Here is a 24,177-nt window from a genome sequence, read left to right as displayed (position 1 = left end):
ACTGTTGAGCTCCACTGAGAAACGGTAACATTACAATTTCATTAACAACCATTATAACCATTATTAGAGCAGTAGTTTATATTAAGCATTCATATTCATTTCATTCAGATAGAAGTTCACATTTATATCTAAGTATGAAAATACTGTATATGAATCAGACCTTCATGATTTCAATTATTAATATGCATTGTTAATCCTATAGTCTAATTAGCGTAGTTATGGTAATTAATTAAAGTTATCATAGTAATGATTTTGGGGGTTCCTGGGTTGGCTAAAAGTCTGGGTGGGGTGTCTGTGAATCTGTAAAAGTAGGAAATCCTTGAGTTATGAAACAGCCGCATTAGGGGGGTTGATCATTTTAAACCTACAGTATTGGAAATGCTTCTGGCTGCAATTTCCCAGCATGCACCTATAATATTTAGTTGTCATTCGAAACTGAAGTATGGGATACATTTCACCTCTCTCCTTATAACCCACAGGGAAGCTTGGGCTTGTGAATTGAAAATAGAATAAAGTCAATATATGCGATTTCCTGGAGATATGGAGGCAGTTTGCTCTATGTCTCCATTTTTGTATGTCCCATGTGGAATGATTCCCAATGCGTGTGAGAAGCTGAGAATACAGAATATAAAATATGAAGCTCTTCATAGGTGAAATTTGAAGTTCCAAATGGTTTGCTCTGGGTGTACATGTATCAGGTAGATTATTTTTGAGATAGTTACAATACAGATTCATTGAGAGTTTGAGCAAAGCCATAAGGGAGATCCCGTACATTGTGTGGTGGCATTCCTTCCCAAACTTCTCTACTCAACTTTTCGATGACATAACTACCTGACATGTACACTGTCTGCTTTACTTTAAAAAAGTACGTAGGAACGTAGGAAAAATAGGCAGACTGACAGTGCAAGCACTGGGGAAAGAGTGGTGACAGTGATGTGTTTATATCCATTTAGTTCTGCAAAATATCACATTTAAAAAGGTGAGTCTCTATTTTGACTGGATTTTATTTGCTGTGGGAGACCCCCCAAAGCAAGTAATGGGGGGCCATTGACCCCATGTGGCGGCCCCCTTATACTTGACATCACTGTTTGTGGGTGGGGCCCTGTCTTATGGTTTGCACCCTGGATTATCAGTACACCACTGGTTTACAGTGCTATTACTAAAATAACTCACGGTTAGTTGAAGTGCATGTTTTCATAATAGCTTATTTTGTGGTTTATGGATGCATATCATAAAGCTGTTAATGCTAATGAGTTGCTCTTTGTCCACACAATGAATATTAGATGCTAATTGCTTCATGCTTCTTTTTTTGTTGTTTTTACATCAACCTGCTCATTATGAAGTTCTATTTATGTGTTCCTAAGAAGTAGAAATGTGCATGTAATTCTACAACTCTACAAGGTCAAGCACCATTAAAGCTGATGTGTGTTTTTAAATGGTAAAGATTTTCTTTTAATTAAATTTTCTTCTTTTTTTTGAGGATGTCTTTTCTAAGTGTAACTAGCTAGTAAGAGCTGTGCATATAAACCTCACTCCCCTGGCCTCTAGAGGCGCGCTAGCGACTGAAGCTAGAGGCTGCGGTCTTTAGCGTCCTTCTTAGAGCACCTGCCTCCCATCCCGGAGACGCTGGTTCGAATCCCGCTCGGAGCGGGTCGATCCAGACCGGTTACATTTGGTGCCGTGACCTGGATGAGAGTGAGGTTTAGGGGGGTGAGTGTAACAGAGGCAAGCTATAAGAGCATGTAAAACTCACTCCCCTGGCCTTAAGTGGCGAAACTGCTAGAGACTCCGGTCATTAGCGTCCTTGTTAGCACGTCCGCCTCCAATGCCGGAGACGGCGATTCGAATCCCACTCGATGGGGGTCGAGTAGGACCAGTTACATAAGTAATCAGTGTGGAAATATCTCATATACTTCCGTTGAGAACTTATATCTTAAACCTCAATCATATCTAGGGATCTGAATATCATAGAAACTCTTTAAGGATTAATTTGCTAGTGACTGCTTAGCAATACCATAGCAACTACCCACAACACCCAAGCAATGCCCTAGGGACCACTCTGAACATCTTAGCAGTGAATTAGTACATACAGGGAAAGTTGTTAGGCAACCTCCAACTTTTTTGAAGAATATGTATGTAAAAATCTGTTTTCTGCTGCTAACTTCAATGTGTTTTGTGATCTAATTTGTGTACTCATTTGAAACCTCTGTTCAAATTAAGGTGAATATAATCAGTATGTAATAATGATTCTTTGGACAACAAAGTTGAACTCAAATTGGACAAGTGAGAAAGCCTTAGACCAGCAAGATCTTCATAGAGCTGTGTCTCCAGTAGTAGGAGGTTGTCTGTCATGGTAGATCGAGTGGACTCTAATGAGGGGCTCGATTGCCGTCGTCCTGACAGCCTCAATCTCAGAGAGCACTAACAAGATAGCCACCTGATGCAATCATAATCTGATTCAGTGACAGAGCCCCAAAGTCCATTCTAATGTCGCAGTCCTGTGGCAATAATGCACATTACTGTGGTAATAATGCACATTACTGTGGTGACACCTTAAGATCCCACTCACTCATGTTGTAGTATTCATAACTCTAGTGACTTCAGCAGCACCCACATGCTGCTTGGTGGTGCCAGTTCAGTCAGACTTAGATGTAAAACCCATACTTACAAATGGTGATTAAATTGACACAATAGTGTGCAACAGTCGGGTTCTGGAAGTAAAAACTTCATTCATTTTCTCAATAGGGAAATTGATTTTGAACGATAACTTATAAACCTTGTTAAATCATTGGTGTTTGCTTCTGTTGAAGACATCAGCCAGCATTAATTAATCAGATATTTTTTTAAATAATCATGTTTAACAGAGGAATTCCTGGTAAAATACTACATTACCCATAATTTTGTTAGCTCTGCCCACTCCCATGATGCACTGCGATTGGCGTAACAGAGTTGATCTCTCTACATAAAATATTTACATTTTTGTATATACTGTATATGTGTCACGTGTCAGTGTTTGTTTGTATTTTCAGTAGTCACATGTCTTCCTTTGTTATTTTCCCGCAACTCCTTCGTATCCATGGATACTGTCATTTAGTTCATTTGTATCACCTGTGTTTAGTTAATCATCATCATCATCTATGTCACCTGTGTCCTGTTAATCAGTGTTCATCAGTGTACAGTGTTTGTATTTAGTAATACAGTGTTTGTATTTAGTTCCATTCAGTTCAGTCAGTCTTTGTCTGATCTCAATCCTACTAAGTGTGTGTGAACCTTCTGCCTGTCTGTACCTGTTTGAATTATATTGTTAGTAAAAGTTTGCATTGGAACTTTTGATTCTCCCTCGTCGTCTTCTCTAAACTCTTAAGTACAGTGTCGTGTACTTCTGTATAAAGTTTGTAGTGTTGGGATTCACCCTGTAGCTGATTGTCTTGGTTTATGGCTTATTACTCTTTAACAAATACTTTTTTTTAAAATCCCTATGGGGAAAATAAATGGAAAAAATACTTCCAGAACCTATGCCGCTGAAAAGGGGGGTGGGCCCTAATGCACTCTTTTGGTTGATATAGTTATTGCACCTGATATCTCAAACAAACAGAAGTGCCCAAAAACCAAAGAAATACTGAGAGATACCAATGTCCGCAGCTCTTTCATTGGAGAAAGTGTAACGGCCAACTTGGATCACGTGTGCCTTAATAACCAATCACATTACAGCCTCAACGTCACTGAATTTATTTCAGAGTTGTGTGACAGTCAATCACTGTATACCATAGAAATAAATAAGAAATGCCATAAACTGAATCCTTCCTGTCACAAAATTGTCAGTGACTTCTCTTATAAAACTTTTTTTTTCTTAGTGTAAACTTTTTTCTTTCTTTTTTTTGCCAACCTAGAAGCTTCCTTAAAGCTGCATTGTTCATAAATCACTACACTATTGACAATAGTCAATAGACCTTTTTTTCCTGCAAAATTTTGCTGGAAATGTGGCTGCACCTTTAGATAACTAAATACCCAACCAAGTGCTATTTATTACATAAATATAATATATAGTAATAGAACAAAAATTATTTTCAGTAACACTTTACAATAAGTTTCTGTTTCACGGTGTCATGTGAGATCCCAACACAGAATCCTATTCCCCTTCCCAAAATGTAACTCCATCTTGTTCTGAAAATGTGATATTTAAAATAAATGAATTAGCATATTTTGATAATTAAGAATAAATGCCCTGTACAGGTTTATTATTATTATTATTATTTCTAATCAGGCACCAAATATAGTACCTTTAAAAAGGTCAACCAATGAAGTAGCTTGTTAGCAAGGTTGTTTCGAGGTACCAGGACATGATTTTTTTTTATTCACCCAAATGGCTACATCTCCACATGTATCCTTTAAAATGCATGCTGTTAAATGAAGGACTTCATTGTCAGCACATCACGACTAATTAGGATGCCTCCGCTAGCCACGCTCACCTAGCTACAGAAAGTCAAGTGCCTCTGTCAGCAGTTTATGAACGTGTTAGGCCGGCCCAGACGCTCATTAGCCAGTGGTGTTGGCGCACACAGCTGCAGTCCGGTCTACAGAGCGCATGCCAAAGTACATTCATCTTTCCTGTGATTATCACAATGTGAACATGTTTAGCAAGGATGAACGGGCATGTTAAAAATGGCAATGTCACCTCACATTTGTTTTATTTGACCCAGAGAAATGTTTTCATGCAAGAGAGGAGAAAATGTCAATTTTGGCTCATCACCTCAAAATATGGCAGAGGAATGTGTGTGTTTTGCATTCACCACTGATTTCCCTCTCAACACACTCTCATTTATATTTATCAGGGCATAACAGGCATGACCTTGCTGATGTAACAGCATTACGGTTTGGTGCTAGTGGGCACTGATGATCCATTGTTTACCGCTACGTGTGTGCGAGTATGTGAGAGAGAATCGCAAGGCTCTTTGGCCTCTGCCAAATGCACTGCCAGTTGGTCCGTGTAGTGCGCGAGAGAGGAACTGACCCGAGAGAGCATTTTTGTGCTCATGCCAAGCCTGTAGCGTGTGGAGTGCCAGACTCTCCCGCACTTTACGGACCGGTGTTAACAGTGTTCTCTCAACACCAGGCAGGCATGATAAAGTCCAACCGCTGGGAATGACTATTCCAGTCTGTATCAAGGAATGACGCTGTGTGAGTGAGATATGTGGTGCTAGTGAGGGAGGGCTGCCCCCTTAAGGGACAACTGTCTGCCTCGTGGAAGATATTGTTTATTGAATCGTCTTCAGACCTCCTGTGTTGGTAAATAACTGAGCCCTGCCATTGTGATCTCAACCAGAACAACTGATGGCTAAATCAAAAAAAGCCATTTGTCAATATCCCATCACTTCCAATGAAGATTTGTATTTATTTATTTTTAATCCAACCAATTTAATAAGAATCTATGCAATCAAGAATTTCGCAAGATTTCCCAATGAACTGTTCAAGTTCAGTTTGGTCGCACAAATTGGCAAAAAGCTGCTTAGTTTGAAAGTGACTTCTGTGTGAACTGTGCTTCATACATTTTATACATACACTATTGACAATAGACTATTGCTCCTACAAAATTTGGCTGAATATGTGACCGCACATATTATAACAAAATATCAATATATAATGTAGAAGAATAGTGGTAACTCTTTACAATATGGTTCATTAACATTATTTCATTAGGTATCATAACTACAGCAATTTTACAGCATTTATTAATCTAGCATTTAATCATTTGTATTTATACATTTACTATTGTTAATTGGTAGTTCATGTTAGTTCATCTTTTCTCAAAATGTGTTCTATATGTAACAAATATGTATTTTATGTGTGTGGTAAGAGAGATAAATAATTAATGAGGAGGAACATAACAATTGTTCTGCATGTGAGTGGATGATTTTTCCTTGCTGTAATTGTTGTAGAATAGAATAGTGTGATTAGAATAGTGTGAGAATTGTGATTCTATTATAAAATGGGTTCAATTACAGTGCTGCAAAAGTCAATGTCGCATTACCATACATACTGTAATCTGAACCAGAGGACCTACACACATACACCTTTCTCACAGATATAGCAAAAAAAAATAAAAAATGAAGGGTAGGCAATTTTGGAGAAGCTAGCAATAGCAAGCTAGCTTTGATAGCATAAGATCCCACCCTCTTTTCAGAGCATCTCCAAAGCCATGATTCACACATGAAACACACAAACAGCCAGAGCAGAGTCTGCAAAGCGTCACAAGAGACGCCGTTAAATTACCTCGTCTCAAAGTTCACCACATTACAACAATAATGAATGTAAACAACTTACAGAGCTCTAGTTGTACCACCTGACTACAGCAGGTTCAATTCGGTGTTGATAGTGTTGACATAGAAACGCATAAATCTGAGTCTGAGGACGTGAACAGCTCTGGGTAGAACATCACCAGGTTGCCATCTTATAATAACCGTTACAACACGGCGTGAACGCCGCAAAAGCTTGTTGTTTTGGTTCAAGAGGAAATGTTAAAAAAGCGGCTGCTGTTTGTTTTGGCGCTCGGTGACTGTCTACAACTCTGCATAGCCTCATGAAACGCGCTGATGACGTGTGATGTCTGCTCTAGCAGGGTGCGCCGAGGTATGGAAATGTATATGTTGACAGGCAGGTAAGACATTTTATTCGACATTCAGTCCGGATGCAGTGATTGGATGAACATTATTTTGGGTCCTGAGATGTCCACAGAAGATATATATATGAAAAAAAATTATAATAATAATATTTAGACCACTAGTATTGATTGCTATAAGGATGTGAAGAGTTTCAACCAGTATAACAAGAAGTGTATGAAAAAAACCCTGCCTACCTTACCTTTAATGCAGTCTCCTTTCAATGTTCAAACACAATATGGAGGTTTCTTTCAGTGATTTAGTTTTGCTGTACCACGCAAAAGCCGTCTAAAGAGGACTATGACCTTCATTTTTCACCCTTTGATTATGTGCGTGGGTTTTACTAAACATTCATTAAGTGATCTTGACTGTTATACTTGAACTGATCTTTGATTACTAAAGTACATTTAGCTCTATCTTTAAATACGAATGTGTTTTTGTGAAGCTCTTTACCTTTATCCAATGGCTTCTAACATCAAAGTAGATTAAAAAAAAGTCCTCAAAGAAAGTAGTAGCTTAATTGTACTTCCAGCTCTTGCTGTAAATGTCAGTCAGTCAGAGTATCAAATAAAACTGATTTGCTTAATTAGCTTCCCTTGATTAAGTGCATCAGCCTAATGAAGCTTAATGGATGCGTGTCAACAAACAGTTATTTCTGTCAAAAAAAAAAGAAGGTTGTTTTGTGAAACGTCAAATGAAAAATTCATTAAACCTTTGAAGAGTTAAACAAAAACATGATTGGGTTAAATGTTAAATATTACAGAGATAATGACTATCCTGGTGCAGATTCCGACTTTTATCCTTTCCGTTCTCAGGTCGACGCGGGACAGTGAAGATGACGATGACGAAGAGCGGAGAGGAAAGACGTGTACCCTACAGTACCAGAGGACCATGGTGCGTGTGCTCACACACTTTGTGGCTGAATCCTCTGAGACGCGAGGTCAGGTGGCTTACATGCTAGGCAGTGATTGGCAGGTGGATATTACAGAGTTGGTCTGGGACTTCTTGAAAGTAGAGAATCCCCGAATCGCCAGGCTGAGAGAGGGACGTGTTTTGGAGGGCATGGACACAGGCATGACCAGCATTCAGGTATGCGTGTATATTTTCTATATTTTTGTCTGCCATTTCAGTCATGTGGTGCAATATGTCTCTTTAAAATATCAGATAATTTGACCTTATTTTATGACAAGGCAAAGTTAGTTTGTGAAATTTCACATGGTGCAACTTAAAAAACGTAATGATATTTGTAAAAAAAAAAAAAAATATATATATATATATATATATATATATATATATATATATATATATATATTAAAGTCATTCCTATTAAAATGACTGGTAACACCTTACAATATGGTTTCATTTGTTAACATTAGTTAACTATATTAGTTAACATGAACTAACAATGAACAATACTTCTACATTATTTATTAATTTAAGTCAATTGTCATTTCAAAATGTACTAATACAGTTTGAAAATCCAGTTATATTTGTTAACAGTTGTTAATGCACTGTTAGCTAACATGAACATATTGCTAAATGTTGGTTCATGTTCGCTAATGCATTTAACAAATGAGACACTCCTACTTCAGAGTCGGGTCTAAACCAGCACTATAGGAACTATCAGTGACGTTAGTGTACGCTGATTGGCCGAACACACGCAAAACACCAGTACCCGCCATTAAAATAAAAAACTAAAAAACTATGTAAACACACAGATTATAGCCTATTTATTTACTCCAGAAATGTACTCTACACACATTGAAAACAGTGATGGACCTCTTAACTTTTATGCTAAGGAGAAAATCCAACGCAACTTTGAGGGGACCAAGCGAAACATGATTATGTATTTCTGCTCAGCTAGCAACACTGGACATCAACCACACAGCATACTCCAATACCTTTTCATTTACTGTCTACTTTCTATGTATGACAGGTCTATCTAATAACGTGTAAGACAGATACGGAGAATTCGAGCACTATGTGCTCAGGCTCTGTTCTTAGTGCCGTCAAAATAAAGGTCTGCCGCACCGTCAAAATAAAAGTCACAACAACAAGCGTGGCTTACGTCACTTCAGAGTTCCTACTGGCGGTGCGAATGCAACCAGGAATATGTTTCTAAGGGAAACATTAGTTCTCGGGGAACCACTCTGGTGGCTAGTTCCAAGAACTAAGTTCCTAGAACTACCCGGTGCGAAAGCCCCTATTAACTCTTTCCCCGCCAGCATTCTTTTTTTAAAGCTACAATATGTAATTTTTTTTTTGGTCGCTAACCTCTTACAATAACAAAAGCGTAGGTTGATAACGCAGTATTAAGCGGAATGATGGGACTTGCTGTCATGCCGATGGATCTAATAATGTTTATGGATGAGTGAAAACATTCATGTTTTTAACATGACTATGGTATGAAGCAGGTCGCGATTGCTAATGAGAGACAGATATCAGCGCCACACACGAGTCCCGTGAATATTAGGGATGAGGACATTTCATTCTACCAAACTACACGCAAGTGCTGAATTAAAACTCACACAGGTCAGTTTGTTTGACGAATTAAACTTGTGAAGTAACGCAGCGCTGGCTAACATTACACTATCACACTAAACAGCATTTGAGTGTGTTGAAAGTTATAATGTTATTCTATGTGTTAGTTTGTTGGCTGTATGAGACTAGCAGTAAGCTCGATCAACATTAGAATAACTTACTGATCATATTCTAACATTTCATCATGTTGAGCTATATAACATTGATTTGTTTTATGTCCATTTGCTCACCTGTCTAATAAAGTACGTGCAAGAGCGACGTCTCTGTCAAGTCGTGAAGCTCTGTCAAGTCGAAGTTTTTCGCGGACGCGGAGCTCTCGGCATCTCGAAAACGTCACGCTGATATTGATCCTTGTTTTAGTTCTCCTTTTTCCCCAAAGTCTGCTTGCCATGGTCCATAATGTTTGAACGAAACAACAACAGCGTGCCGCTAGACGTTACGCACTACGCAGTTGTCCACATCTGTCGCCATGGTTACTATGGCAGTACAAGCGGAAACCAGGGATAACGCGGATATTACATCATTGACAGGCGACAGGCAAGTGAACAGGGACGGCCACTTTTTAAAACTGGGAATTTCTCTGAATTTACAAATTCTTGGAAACATTTAGGATGAAGTACACAACTGAAAGAAATATTTAACACTCTGCAAATATTTTTTAGATATTTTTTTGGACATTGGTCGTTTTTGGTCATTTTCACAAAATTTTCATGGCCTCCAGAGTATTTTTTTTGTATGAAAATCTGAACATGCAATATCAAAAAAGAAGAACACAGCCTCTGCTTCCAAAAAAAAAAAAAAAAACTGTTTTATTCTAGCTTCATGCATTCTTTTTTTATCAACACTTGAATGTGGGTAATTTTCATTAAAGAAAAGCTAAATTTTAAACAAAAAGTTGAGAAACTACAACATGACTACAACATGCATAAGCAATACTTTAATCGCATGTTTCTGCTTCTTTCTCTTTTCTTTTTTTTCTCTTTTTTTTGCCCGTTTTGATCTAGAGATTCTCTTCTCTTTCAGAAATTATGTAATAGTGCCCCCTACCATATAACAGTAAAAACACAGAAATCCTGAGCGGGGAAAGAGTTAAATTGAAATCAGTGGTGGGGAAAGAGTTCAATTTAAATTAAACTTTGATTGAAAATATAAATAATTATTATTTTTAAACCCCCTGAAACCAATGTGAACACAAGAAGTACATTTCTAAGAACTTGGCACATCTTTTTAAAACAAGATATTTCCTTTTATTTGTAATGGATACTTTTGCACTGTAAATAAAGTCCCCTCATTTTTTCTGTAAGTCTGAACACAGCTAATACTAAGCCGTTGCCTTTTCCGCAGCCCACTTTTCTCTGTCTCCAGGAAAGTGGGCTGATATTGCTATGAAAACATGTGTCTGAGGAGGTGTTCGTCATCTGGATTTATTTTGTTTTTCCTGTCTGCTTTGAGACCAGATACCTAATATCTGCTCGTCTGCAGTGAAAGTGTGGGCGGGCAAGAGACTGTCTGTTACACCTTTTTATTGCATCAATCACTAGATGGGTTTACAGCTCTGTGTTTCTGATATTTCTCCCTGTAATTGGAGGCAATCCTTGTGGGCAGAGCTGTATCCACCAACCCAGATTGCTTATGATGCTTGTATTTAATAATGCACTTTTGTGTGTATGCTCTGCTCCAGGTTCTGTCCCCGCTGTCAGACTCTATCCTGGCAGAGAAGACAGTGAGGGTTGTGGATGATCGAGTGACCATCACTGAACTGGGACTGCAGTTGGTCAGTGGTCTCACACTCAGCCTGCAGCTCAGCACAGGAAGTAACCGAGCCATCAGCGCCACGGCAACCACACAGGAAGTGCTCAGCAATCCTAAACAGGTCATTTTGCAGAGTTAAATATGTGCTCAGATTCAATATGTGCTGTTTACTGCCACACAAATAAATATTTATACAGAAGGCCAACAAATTATTAGAGTCGGTGAAGAAACAAGCATTCTTGTAGCTTTAAAATGAAAGAATCCTCGAAAGAGAATCTTTGTATCATTTCTACTTTGTTGACAACACATCTACAGAACCAAACCCTTGTAATCGATCACTTATCAAAATAACATCTAACAGGATAAACTGGAATGAAATGACAGCCAGTACGCAGCTTTTATTTAAAGTGCCCCTATTATGCTATTTTAAAGTTTCCTAATGTTGTTTTGGAGTCTCCTACAACAGGTTTACATGCATCAAAGGTCAAAAAACTGTTTCATTTTCTCATAATATACATTTGCACATCACCACATTGTTCACTGATTCTCAAACGACTCCATGGATGAATCAATCTCTCTAAATCCACTCTGCTCTGATTGGCCAGACAGCTCAGTCTGTTGTGATTGGTCTACCACATACAGCGTGCATCGAAAACAAAAACGCCCATTGCAATAACTGATCGTCAGCTCAGGGATTGTACACCGTAAACTAAAGACAGAAACGAACAATGACGTCGATTTTACCGAGTGCGAGTCCGAGTCCGATGATGAAACACTGGAAGAACTATTAATTCAAGGACGACTCGAGCAGGACGTTTCTCAGTGATACGCTACTCAGTTTGATGTACATTATGAGATGTTGCAACTGTAATTCCTCTCCATCAGCATTAACAAGTGCATGTCCATCAACAAACCGATTATTTTACTTATTTATTTACAGAGTATTTTTCTAATTTATTGTGGTGAACATGTGGGAACTGTATAATAACATGCATACATTAGCCGAGCTCTAGCGTGAATGAGTGATATAACAAACGTTGGTAAAACAAATCTTGCTCCATGCTTAATCTTTACTCAAAGTAGTGAGAACGACAGACGATCTGCATTCATAGACACAGTTTTAGCTAATAGTGGCCCACAACTGATCAGCAGAAGTATTTCAGTAAGACAGTAATAAGCCAGTTAGCAGGAGACTTGCACAATATAAAACTCAAACCGAATTATTTTGACCATCGGTAGAAAATATATACATCAATAATTATTCATACTTGCAGGCCAAATTAACTGGGTACTGACCCATCTTTCTAGAGCAAGCGTTTTGCGAATCCTGCATTGAACTCTGAGATTTGAGAAGTAGTTGTCAGTAAAATAAAGGGAACACAGCAAAAGTTTAGGATTATACTGCTGTGATATCATGGTAAAGATGAATTTTAACCACTGATTCTTCACATGCTCGTCCTTGCAGTGTAAAAAAACTGGCTTTACCTTCACATATAAAGCACAGCGCCGTCTTCTCGACATGATGCTATCCAGTATCCGCAGGAATCAGCTGCAGGTTTGAGGTTCAAGTTTTCCCTGGTGTCTGCACGCGCAATAAGTGGGCGGGCAATATGCTAATGTTTCGTCTTGATGTCACAACGAAATGGCTTAGGACTAGTTTGAAAAACGATTAATTTAATTGACTCAGAGTCGACTTTTACTTACTGAGCTGATGTTCCAAATATGGTAAGGGGCGTCACATTTCTGTCACATGCGTAAGGTATTCGGGCCAATCACAATGCACTGGATCGCTGGCCAATCAGAGCACACCACGCTTTTCAGAACGATGAGCTCTGTAAAAAATCTACACGTTTCAGAAAGGCAGGGCGTAGAAGAATCTACGTTAAACACATTGCATTAAACCAAATACACAAAATAATGTTCTTTTTAGAACCATCATATGACCCCTTTAAAGTGACATGACATAAACTGCAGTGTGCGCTTAGAATAAACAGAATGATATCGTCCGCTGGTGTAGACGCTAATATAGTTATTATTATAGTTATCGTCCTTGGTGCGAATGGACCTCGAGAGTTAATTTCACTCATAACAAAAAGTAAATAGTAACTGTTTTTTGCCTTTGCAGCAATGTTTAGATATGACGTTCAGAGAAGTTTGTTTTTATTAATATAAATCTGTAAATATCCACCATATAGAAATACTGAGAAAAATTAGTCCATTGTTTAAATAGTTTACATCAGCATAAGCAGGTATTTTGATTAATCCTTACTTCCAAAAATCCTGTATGAGGAATAGCTTTTCTTAATTTCTTTGCAATATGTAAAGCATTTAGATTTTTAATAGATTATAGATTCAGGTTGTGTATTTTGCATCTGATTATCCTTCAGTTTGGTGAATTAACTTATATACATAATACATTTTAAAATATAGTTTCTAAATACTCCAAGCCAACACTTAAAATCACACACTTAATGTCAACTATTTATTAGTTAATGTGAATTAATTACAGACAATAATGATCTTGAGATTCCGTTATTTCACAGTAAGAATCATTATGCTTTGGTCTCCTAAAAAACAGTTTGATGTGCGTTTCTCTGGAAATACTTCTAGGAAAATGCTCCATTTGCATTCACTAACAGTAGCCCATTATATAACACAGTCAATACTCACCGCAATTCCCTTTCTATAACAGCCTATTTAAGGAGCTTTTTTCCTACACTGGTCATTTGTTACACAAGTGTGATGTATAACCCAGGGATGAAAGTAACTATAGTTAACAGCTGTCATGCTTAATTATGGCTTAGTTAATGGACTCAAGAGGAGGTGGTTAATTTGCAGTGCCTCAGTACCTGGACTCAATATAATTATCTTCTAGTTGACAGTCGTAATCAATATGACACACCTCAGTTTAGCAGCATCGCAGTGCTGTTAGCCAAATCCTTTCAATTAAGACAGACATACGTGTGTGTTTGTGTATTCCAGAGGCTTTGATAGTCTGCTAATTCCTGTGGAACCTGGTGTGACAATACATAATAAGTACCAGAGAAGAGAACATGAATTTCGGGCATGTCAACAGGATATTGGAAACATACAAAGATAATTGTATTCATCCTCATATTTTATGCAGAATTACCACTATAACTGAATGGCTCTGAATTTGTTATATAAAACTCTTGTTTATAAAACCAGTGCCGTCCCCAATCTGCAGCCTGCCACAGTCTCCTATTGAGAACACACAGATGGTGTGTGCACCATGTTAAATGTGCTTAAAATGCCCATAGCTGAAAGGGAACCTCATAAATGACTGATTTGGAACACTCTACATAGGCAGCAGCTCTGCTACAATCATATCACATAAAATTGTGTTTCTTATATTAACACATAAGACACTACTCTATGTGACACGAGGTAGTTACAATAATTTTTCACACCGGGTCAAAATTGCAAGGGTAACACCTTTATTTTACATGGTCCTTGTTACATGTTACATATAGTTACAATAGTAATAACTATAAATGATGCATAATTACATGCAACCAATCCTAATCCTATAACTCTACAGTAAGTACATGTAGTTACTTAATATTACAAGTGATAAATTATTACATTCAGAAATAATTTAAATTACTTTTTATTTTATTTTTATAAACAGTCTAAACATTTGTTTTAGTTCCCTTGACTCCACAACAAATCTTACATTTAACATTGTTCAGAACAGAACTGGAATGAAAAATCTAAGTGTAAAACAAACAAATTGGCATTCATAATAAATGCTAAGCCTAGACAAAATTATTTAAAGCAAAACTGAAGCTCCCAGCAATGTGGGAAATGCGCTATACAAATAAACCTGGGCTCATGCACCTCTCTCATTCAGAACAAATCCAAATATGCTTTGTGCCATGTTTGCACTTTGGAATATGAAATAAGTTAAAGCACATTTCAGATGATTCAAAAAAGTGACATGTTCTGGGAAATATGGTAAAACTTATTTTCTGTTGCAGAAATGTCAGATTTAAATGGTTAAATATGAGCTCAGATTTAATATGTGCCCTTTATTGCCACACACACACAAAAAAAAAAACATTTTAAAAGGAAATATTCATATGTATAGCCAACAAATTAGAGAAAAAATTCTGTGACTTGTGCTGAAGAAACGAGCATTTAAGCTACAGCAACCAAACTCTTTTAATCGATCGCTTGAATCAAAATAACATGCAGCAGGATAAACTGGAATGCGATGATGGCCTTTGCACTAATTAATACCAATTAAATAAGTCTATCTCCAAGAACGCTGGCCACTGTAAGGATGAAAAAATCTAAATCACAAGTCATATATATATATATATTATTATTTTTAAACATATTCCAAATCCGGAATATATAAACACACTACAAAATCCTTCTGGAGCTCACAGTATGCTTTTAAAGTATTACAGATATCATCATGAGCACCTCCCTCATTCGCAGTCTCACTGCATGATTAGAGTGCTCTGGGAGTCCCCCCTCCCCTCTAGAAGGATTTGTAGCGTGTTATTCACGGACAGGCAGAGAGCATTGATGTCTTGGTAAGCGAAGAGCTTAAGATGCTTGTGTTGCAAATCCCTATATGCAGCTCCATATCCGTAATGGCACTGTTATCTCCTCATATCTTTTTAATCTGACGACTCCTGACCCTCCAAGTAGAGCAGACACAACTCTGATCTCATGGCCTACATTAAAGGATTGTTGTGTGGATTCAGACACAGTATATTAGTAAAGTCACAGGCAGTGACATGGGCTCCAACTCAATATGAGGGAGTGAACTCGTTGTCTACTCCAAAACACATTGGGAACAATTATTTGCCCCTTTTATTAAATACTTTTTGCAACCTCCTTTTTTCCAAGATAACAGCTCTGAGTCTTCTCCTATAATGCCTGATGAGTTTGGAGAACACCTGACAAGAGATCAGAGACCATTCCTCCATACAGAATCCCTCCAGATCCATGTTGGCGCTTCTTCTCTTCAGTTCAGCCCATTCATTTTCTATAGGGTTCAGGTCTGGGGACTGGGATGGCCATTGCAAATGCTTGGTTCTGTGATCAGTGACCCATTTTTGTTTTGATTTTGATGTTTGTTTTTGGATCACTGTCCTGTTGGAAGATCCAAACATGGCCCGTTAAGATTCCTAGCATAGTTTGTCAGGTTTTGATTTTTTTATCTGTTGGTATTTGATCAAATCCATGATGCCATGTTTTTGATCAAGATGTCCAGGACCTCTGGCAGAAAATTAGGCCCACAACATTAAAGATACAGCAGAGTATTTCATTTTACACATGGTGTACTTTTTTTATCCCTGTGTGCTGTGCACCAAATCCATCTTAAGTGTTTGCTCATTTTTTTGTTTCATCTGACCACAGAACCCATCCCGTTTGAAGTTCCAGTAGTGTCAGTTACTTTTCAAACGTTCTATGGACAGATGAAACAAAACAAAACAGAGCTTTTTGGCAGCAAACACTTAATATGGGTTTGGTTCATACAGGCCAGAGGTCCTGGACATCTTGTTCAGATACATGGCATCATGGATTCGATCAAATACCAACAGATAAAAAATCAAAACCTGACAACCTCTGCTAGAAATCTTATAACGAGCCATGTTTGGATCTTCCAACAGGACAGTGATCCAAAAACAAACATCAAAACAAAAATGGGTCACTGAGCACACAGCCAAGCATTTGCAATGGCCATCCCAGTCCCCTAAACTGAACCCTATAGAAAATGAGTGGGCTAAACTGAAGAGAAGAGGTGCCAACAAGGATCTAGAGAGATTCTGTATGAAGGAATGGTCTCTGATCTCTTGTCAGGTGTTCTCCAAGCTCATCAGGCATTATAGGAGAAGACTCAGAGCTGTTATCTTGGCAAAAGGAGATTGCAGAAAGTATTTAATAACTGGGAGCCAATAATTATGGCCAGCGTGTTTTGGAGAAAAACATTTATTTCATAATGTGATCATTATTATTTCAATTCTTTTACTTCAATAAAAGGTTAGATTTTTGCTTCATTTTGCTATATATATATATATATATATATATATATATATATATATATATATATATATATATATATATATAGCAGCTGTGACAAAAACACGAAGACACAAAGTACTGCATGAGATATGTTTTCAAGAAAAAAAGTTTAAAATAAAATATAAAATCACATTTTAGGCATCACAACCTTATAATGTACAGTAAGAAAATTTCTATTTTTATATGTTAATGATATTATTAATGATTTTTTTTATTATTAACTAACGTTAAATGAGCATTAGATGATGGCAAAATAATCTAAATGTAAAAAAGCAATTGAGCATTCACAACTAAATATAAATTGATACACTAACTGATACGGTACAAATACATTATTTGCTGCTGAAGCATTCAAACATATCTGGATTTTCTTTTTGCTCTCTATAGGAGGCGCTGATCAGTGCTTGGCTGCAGTTTAGTGACGGCTCCATGGCTCCTCTGGACCTGTACAACCCGGAGCACTTTGTTCTGACCGCTACTTCTCTGGATGAGGATGTGGTGTCCATACGGCAGGACGCTGCAAGCCAGTGGCCGGTTATTTCAGCGCGAGCCGAGGGACAAGGTCTGCTAGTGCACGTAGAAATGACGGTATGTGAAGTGTGTCAGAAATTTAAGCGCCGAAGTGTCCTAGCGGCTGGAAACTGCAACATCCGTGTGAAGTTTGGTCGCAGTGAAAGCGCCTTGAGGCCGGGTGAATACGGCCAAGATGGAGAGGACATGGACAACAGACCAGGTGACCGCAGACAGAACCCGTCCCTCCCGGACAGGACCGGAATGGACAACCAATACTATGGAAGCTCCATCTCAGACATAGAGGATGGTATCATGAGACGAATCACCACCACGACCAAAACAGCCATCATCAGAAGACCAGGTGGAGACAAGCTCTCAGACGATGGGAGCCAGTTGCCTGGCATTCCAGTCGATTTCTCAGACTTCCCCGCTCAAGTGGACCTTCCCCGAGGACATAACGTGGACGAAGACGACCTTCAAATACCTCATGGACTTACTGACCTTGAAATTGGGATGTACGCTTTGTTAGGTGTCTTCTGCTTGGCTATTCTGGTCTTCCTCATCAATTGCATCTCATACACTCTCAAGTACCAACACAAGGAGATGTCAATCGAGGGCCAGGAGAGCATGAACCACGCTCACGACTGGGTGTGGCTGGGAAACGACGCCGAACTTCTGGAGAGCCACGTGAGTTTGTCTCCACAGAACGACGAGCACATCACCATTATGGACTCCAGCTTAGGAGGGTTAGAAGAAGGGAGCCACCTTCTCAACGGCGGTTCTTTGCAGAAGAATGTTCAAGGCCAGGTGCACAGAGGAGCCGACACCGCCACAGTCTGCACGGGGAAAGACAGCAAAGGCGATTCGCCAACGACCAAAAGGAAACGTGTGAAGTTTACCACGTTCACCACCATCCCAGTGGAAAGTGTTAGTCCGGCAAAGGAAAATTTGGGAGTCGATCCTGACGATGACATTAAGTGGGTATGTCAGGATGTTGAGCTTGGCGACTCCAAGGAACTACGAAACTACATGGAAAGACTAAACGACAGTGTTTTAAAGGAAGTGGCTTAGTCCAATCAATGTGTGCTAACTGAACTCACCCATATGCCTTTGTAAAAGAGACAATTACGAGCCAGGGAACAACTGCTACATAAACCTTACTGAACACGACACATCAGCCATTACATAAAGTATGTCTAGCGTTCTTGTGGTTTGACATGCCATCAGTGGGACAATGCTAAGACTTATGGCAAAATATGCCTTTTTAAAAGATAAATCAAATCTTTTTTGTATATTCATTTATATTATGTTCTCTATTCTCCTCTTTTTTTTTTTAAATGATTTTATTTTAGCACCTTTTGTAGTTAAAAAAAAAAAAAACTAAACCGTATTTCCAGGCTTGCCAATGCTCTGCACTCACTTATGAGGCTACAGGACTGTACGCAGATGGTGACATGTAGATTAAGGACTGTAATATTAATGAATCATTGTAAATAAAGTGCACATAGAATGGTTTGGATTTTTTTGCCTTATGAGTTTTATTTCTGGCCAGTGTATTGCTTGCTGGATTCTGGATATATTTAATTTATTCACCAATAGACCTTGAGTCACCAAGTTTTACATTTTCTTTTTTGGCCGCTTTTTTTGTTGGTAAAGAATGTCTCAAAACCTTTTCCTCAGCCTGAGAGGTAAACATGTTATTCAACCCAGTACTGCCGAACTAAATCAATTACACAGTTCCTCAAGGCTGTTTAAATTATACTTTATTTCCCAAATCTGAGTTATAACCTTTTGTTGCTTGAAGAGTCAGAAACAAGCTGTTTCAACTGAGATAGGAACCTTATTAAAGTACTAAAAGGAAACTCGGCTCAAGTCATTTTTGACCATGGACATTTTCTGGGTGTAGGAAATTAAATCAATTATAAATTCCAAAAAATTAAAGCAATCAATTCTAATCTAATACGCAATAGCTACAACATTGGGGGAGAAAGAAAAAAAAAGGCCAATGTTTATGCAGCATATGATAAGAGTCTTGCTTGAAAAAGGCCAAATTAATTCTATAATGGTTGTACTACATGTTAATGTGACATTTGCACCGCAATCCTTCAAGCCAAAATATTCTAACCTTTCACTACACAAATGCCAATTATTGTCTAATTAACCTATAGTAGATACTTCTTGCAAGTGCTCAATTGTATTTTCTTCTCAGTTTTATTAATGGGAAACTATCAGTCTTCAGTGAAAATCATTAACAGCCTCTGAAAGCAGACGGGAAGGATGAGATTCTGCACTTTTAACCAATTAAACAAACGATAAAGAATCAAGTGTTATTGACCGATTTCAGGTTTAACAAAGACAAACTGAGAGCAAATTTTGTCATTTTATTTATTGCATCCAAAATGGTTAAAGTATATTTTAATCAATTCCATCCATCCTCCAAACCACTTTATCCTCTAAAGGTGCAGTGAGCAATCTATGGCATTGGCACACGGAGGGATAATCACTGGCACTTGACAATAGAGGTGTATTTAATTTAAATAAAGTTCCTCAAACTTGCATACGGATATACATTTTGAGGTAATCCTCATATTCATACATCATATTTTATTAAAGTTAGGAGCTATAAATTCTATTAAAGTTCTGTTAAAGATCCCTTGTTCTTTTCAGTGACGTTTTAATTTTCTTTCCTTAAATAGGGACTTTTGGTCATTACACAAGAATATTTCAATGGCGTTCAATGCCGCAATTAACTAACAAAGACTGCATAAATACCAAGACGGTTCACTTATATTACTATGAATGGGAGAAAGTGCAGTGTGCTGCCAAATATGGAATAATCAGAATAATTACTGCCATTACTCAAGTTCCCATAGAAACAGTCAGTGTCCTGAGACTCGTGCTTAGGACTGCATGTGCGCATTGGCTTTACCAACCTGAAATATACTCTTTTTTTAATGCTATTTGAGCATAGGAAACAACTTTTGAGACCGTTTATGTCAGATTGCTGATTTGAAATATATTATTTAAATGTGAGTTTGGCAAGCAGTTTTTGAGATTTCAATATTTCCCCATTCAAGTAGATTAGAGTTGGTCTTGCATGCCCAAAATAGCTGCTGGAGGCATTGCAAATATGGCAGCCAAGTGAACTGACTTTCCCTTGAGCATAAAACCTTTGTTAACCACTTAAAATCAAGTATTTTAGAGAGGCGCATAAGGAATAGATAATGAATAATGGACAATTATCTTGATTTAAGATATTGATTACTATATTGAAAAATCCTCTCTCTAACATTGGTGTGGAAATATAATCTTTAAAACAGGTCTAGCGCGTGTTCATTTTTAAAAGAAAAGAAAATTCATAATTTACTCACCCTCATGTTGTTTCAAACCCATATGGCTGTCTGTCTTCTGTGGAACACTGAAAAGAAAAACTGAAAAAGCACTATGGAAGTACAAATAAAACACTTAATGTCATGTTTAATTCAATGTGTTATTTGCCATTTGTGAAATTTACTAGTAATTCCTGAGTAAAAGCTACAATATTGCTTTGCATGAGTGAGTTTTGAGGCCGTTAACAACCAATGTTGTCAAACCTGGTATGACACGTCTTCACGCACCATATTTGAATGTAGGTGAACACGAATGATGGAGAGCTACGGCTTCAGAAGACTTGGAATATAGCACACAAACCCTGCGGTCTGCTTTTATGCTCCTGTTTCTGACATTTTTGAGCTTGGCAGCATCTGTCCTCATTTGCTTTCAACGTATAGAGCAGCACAAACATCCAGCCAAGCATCTGCTTTTGTGTTCCACAGGTTTTGAACGACATGAAAGGATCACCCCAAGTTTCATTTTTGGGTCAACTAACCCTTTAAAGATAGTCTGAGTAAACTAACAGCCCACAACCACAAAGTTGCTCAGATTCCTAATTAAGACGACAGAACTTTGGAGAGTTGTTATTAAAAACAGGTTCTGGTAGTCTCGCACAGAGCTCTCTCGTAATTATCAGTTATTCTGCTTTTGTTTTTCAGATTTGTTGAATACGCACCAGTAGCATCATGTCTACACAATTACAGCTGCTGCTGTGAGTGTTGAGTTATTGATCTGGTCTAAGCCTAATGAAAACAACCATATTGAATAAAGCCAAAGTGTACAACATTTCTAATCCCCGTTTCTCCTCCTCTGCCGTTCCGCTTCTCTCTTTTATCAGGAGTATCATATCAATCACATCCTCTTTCATTGCCTGAGGCTCCTCTCTTTTCCTGTTTCCGTCTGACACTATCGCGTCTTTTGTCTTTCCATGACACACACAGAGACAGTTTTGTTTTCTAGTATCCTGACAAATTACGTTTTATTTTTCTCTATTTTTGTTCAGTCTCCCTGCCATTAAATTTGAATGCGTCTCTATAAGCGCGAGGTGGATATATACGGGGAGCGTGTTGCACAGGGGTATTGTGAACGGAGGTGCAGCCTGTGATCTGTGAAGGGCACTTCAAGCTGAGCTGACTAGGGGAGGAATAATCTATGGCACAGAGAGGGAGAATGATGGATGGATCTCTGGCTGTAATTAACACATCTTTTATAATCACGTCTGCTCGTTTTCTAGCATCATCAGCAGGGGGGAACATTTCATTTCAGCATGACTTGTAACAAAATCCTGCTCTCCATTACTGCCTTTACTGCCTTTTTCTTCTTAGGCATGTCTTGTACATCTGTCAGCCTCTCAGTAGGTGCAGGCTGAATATGTTGAGCTCAGGATCATCAGTCACATGTGAAAGGTCAAAGGTCTGCTTGGTTAGCATGGTCATCATGTTAGTCCCTGCTGGTTGATGCTGTAACTATACCATCTGGCAGCATAAATCATTTTAATCCACTGATGGTATGTGCTGAACTCTGATCAAATATATGAACAACATTTTGTGAGGTTCAGGACTGACTTTAAAATTCTTAAGTTTTAATCCCTGTTTTTGATTACCAACATTCTTCAAAATGTCATTGTTTCGCAGAAAAAAATCAAATAAATAAATAATGTATACCAGTTTGAAATGACATGAGGTTGAGTAAATGATGACATCATGATTTGGTGAACTATACATTTATTCAAACTGTTTACTTCTCTGGTGTATCAATGTGAATTTTAATGGATGTGTAAAGTCAGATTTATTTCAAAATTGAGGAGAACCATCTCATTGCTTTATCATTCAAACCAAACAAACTTATTTTAGTAAAATGTAAAGTGGTGTAAGACAAGTTCAGATATATAATCAATCATCTCAGTTAAAAAGTGTGATCATGCTTGTGAAAAAGCATACTTATTTCGAAAATAATATAATTAAAAAGAATACACTTAAGTGCAAGTAATGTGTTGTAATTTACATTTATATTAAATACAATTGGTTGAACTTGAGTGCTTTTTTGACCCACTTAAGTAGGACTTAAGGAGATATTAAATATCATAACTAACTACTGTTGTCTGAAATAGGGTTAAAACTGCCTCATTTACTGACAAGCATTAGGGTAACTAAATTGTACTTAAATATCATTTAAATTGAAACTTGTATGTCATGTATTTAATATATATATATATATATATATATATATATATATATATATATACACACTCACCTAAAGGATTATTAGGAACACCATACTAATACTGTTTGACCCCCTTTCGCCTTCAGAACTGCCTTAATTCTATGTGGCATTGATTCAACAAGGTGCTGAAAGCATTCTTTAGAAATGTTGGCCCATATTGATAGGATAGCATCTTATATATATATATATATTACACATGTGTAATGATGAAGTTGCATCATGGGCAGTGCCTCCTCAAAAAATGGATGAGAAAATAAATAAAAACAGCGTAAATATTACAAAATGTGACATTAAAACGTGTACAAATAACTAGTTTTTCTAAAGTAACACTGTCCAATAGCGACAAAGGTAAAGTGACGTCTTTCGCATCTCCCCTGAGCCCATTGAGTCCTAGTGCCCCTAATGCGTTTGGTGGGGGTGTAACTGAAAAAGAAAAGGCTGGGGAAAGTCACATATGCTACCACCACTCTAATTACAAGTAAGGCACGGCTTTAGGAAGAAAATAGAATACATTCAGTAAAAAGAAGTTAATATTCAGTAACTTACACAAATATAGCTCCAAAGCCACAGCTGAACCTTAGAGTCTCCGAGCCAAACAGTCAGGAGGACTGCTGAAGTTCCTGAATGAACCGAAGGAGTCAATGACACACAAAAAACTGTCACGTGTTGCCACGCCACCTACTGGCATATCGATGTAACTTGTAGAGCAGGGTTTCTCAAACTCGGTCCTGGAGGGCCGCTGTCCTGCAGAGTTTAGCTCGAACACTGATCAAACACACCTGAGCAAGCTAATCAATGTCTTCAGGATCACTAGAAACTCACATCTAGGTGTGTTTGATCAGGGTTGGAGCTAAACTGTGCAGGACAGTGGCCCTCCAGGACCAAGTTTGAGGAACCCTGTTGTAGAGTCACTAAAAAACTCAAGACAGGCGAAGAGAAACAAACAGCTGAATTGATTGAACTACGGTTGAACAATGTATCAGTACTTTTGGAACGCCGCTCGACCAATCTTTTGTATAAAATACAAACAAAGACCCTTTTAAAGCGAGTTTCCAGG

General features: G+C 37.9%; 1 protein-coding gene across 1 annotated transcript in view; it reads left to right on the top strand.

Moving 5' to 3' along the window:
- The window catches only part of LOC311066220 (transmembrane protein 132C), a 320,252-nt gene extending 300,791 nt beyond the window's left edge, over positions 1-19,461 (top strand). The window contains exons 7-9 of the mRNA XM_084087267.1: positions 7,472-7,745; positions 10,879-11,070; positions 17,400-19,461. Coding sequence (XP_083943393.1) covers positions 7,472-7,745; positions 10,879-11,070; positions 17,400-18,596 — 1,663 coding nt within the window. The 3' untranslated portion in view covers positions 18,597-19,461. The remainder of the gene's footprint in view (positions 1-7,471; positions 7,746-10,878; positions 11,071-17,399) is intronic.
- Positions 19,462-24,177: the final 4,716 nt, after the last annotated feature.

Source organism: Abramis brama (assembly GCF_963993115.1).
Source record: "Abramis brama genome assembly, chromosome: 16".
In the NCBI taxonomy this organism is placed as follows: domain Eukaryota; kingdom Metazoa; phylum Chordata; class Actinopteri; order Cypriniformes; family Leuciscidae; genus Abramis; species Abramis brama.
The sequence above is the reverse complement of the archived record's forward strand: the minus strand, read 5'-3'. Positions and strand labels throughout refer to the sequence as shown.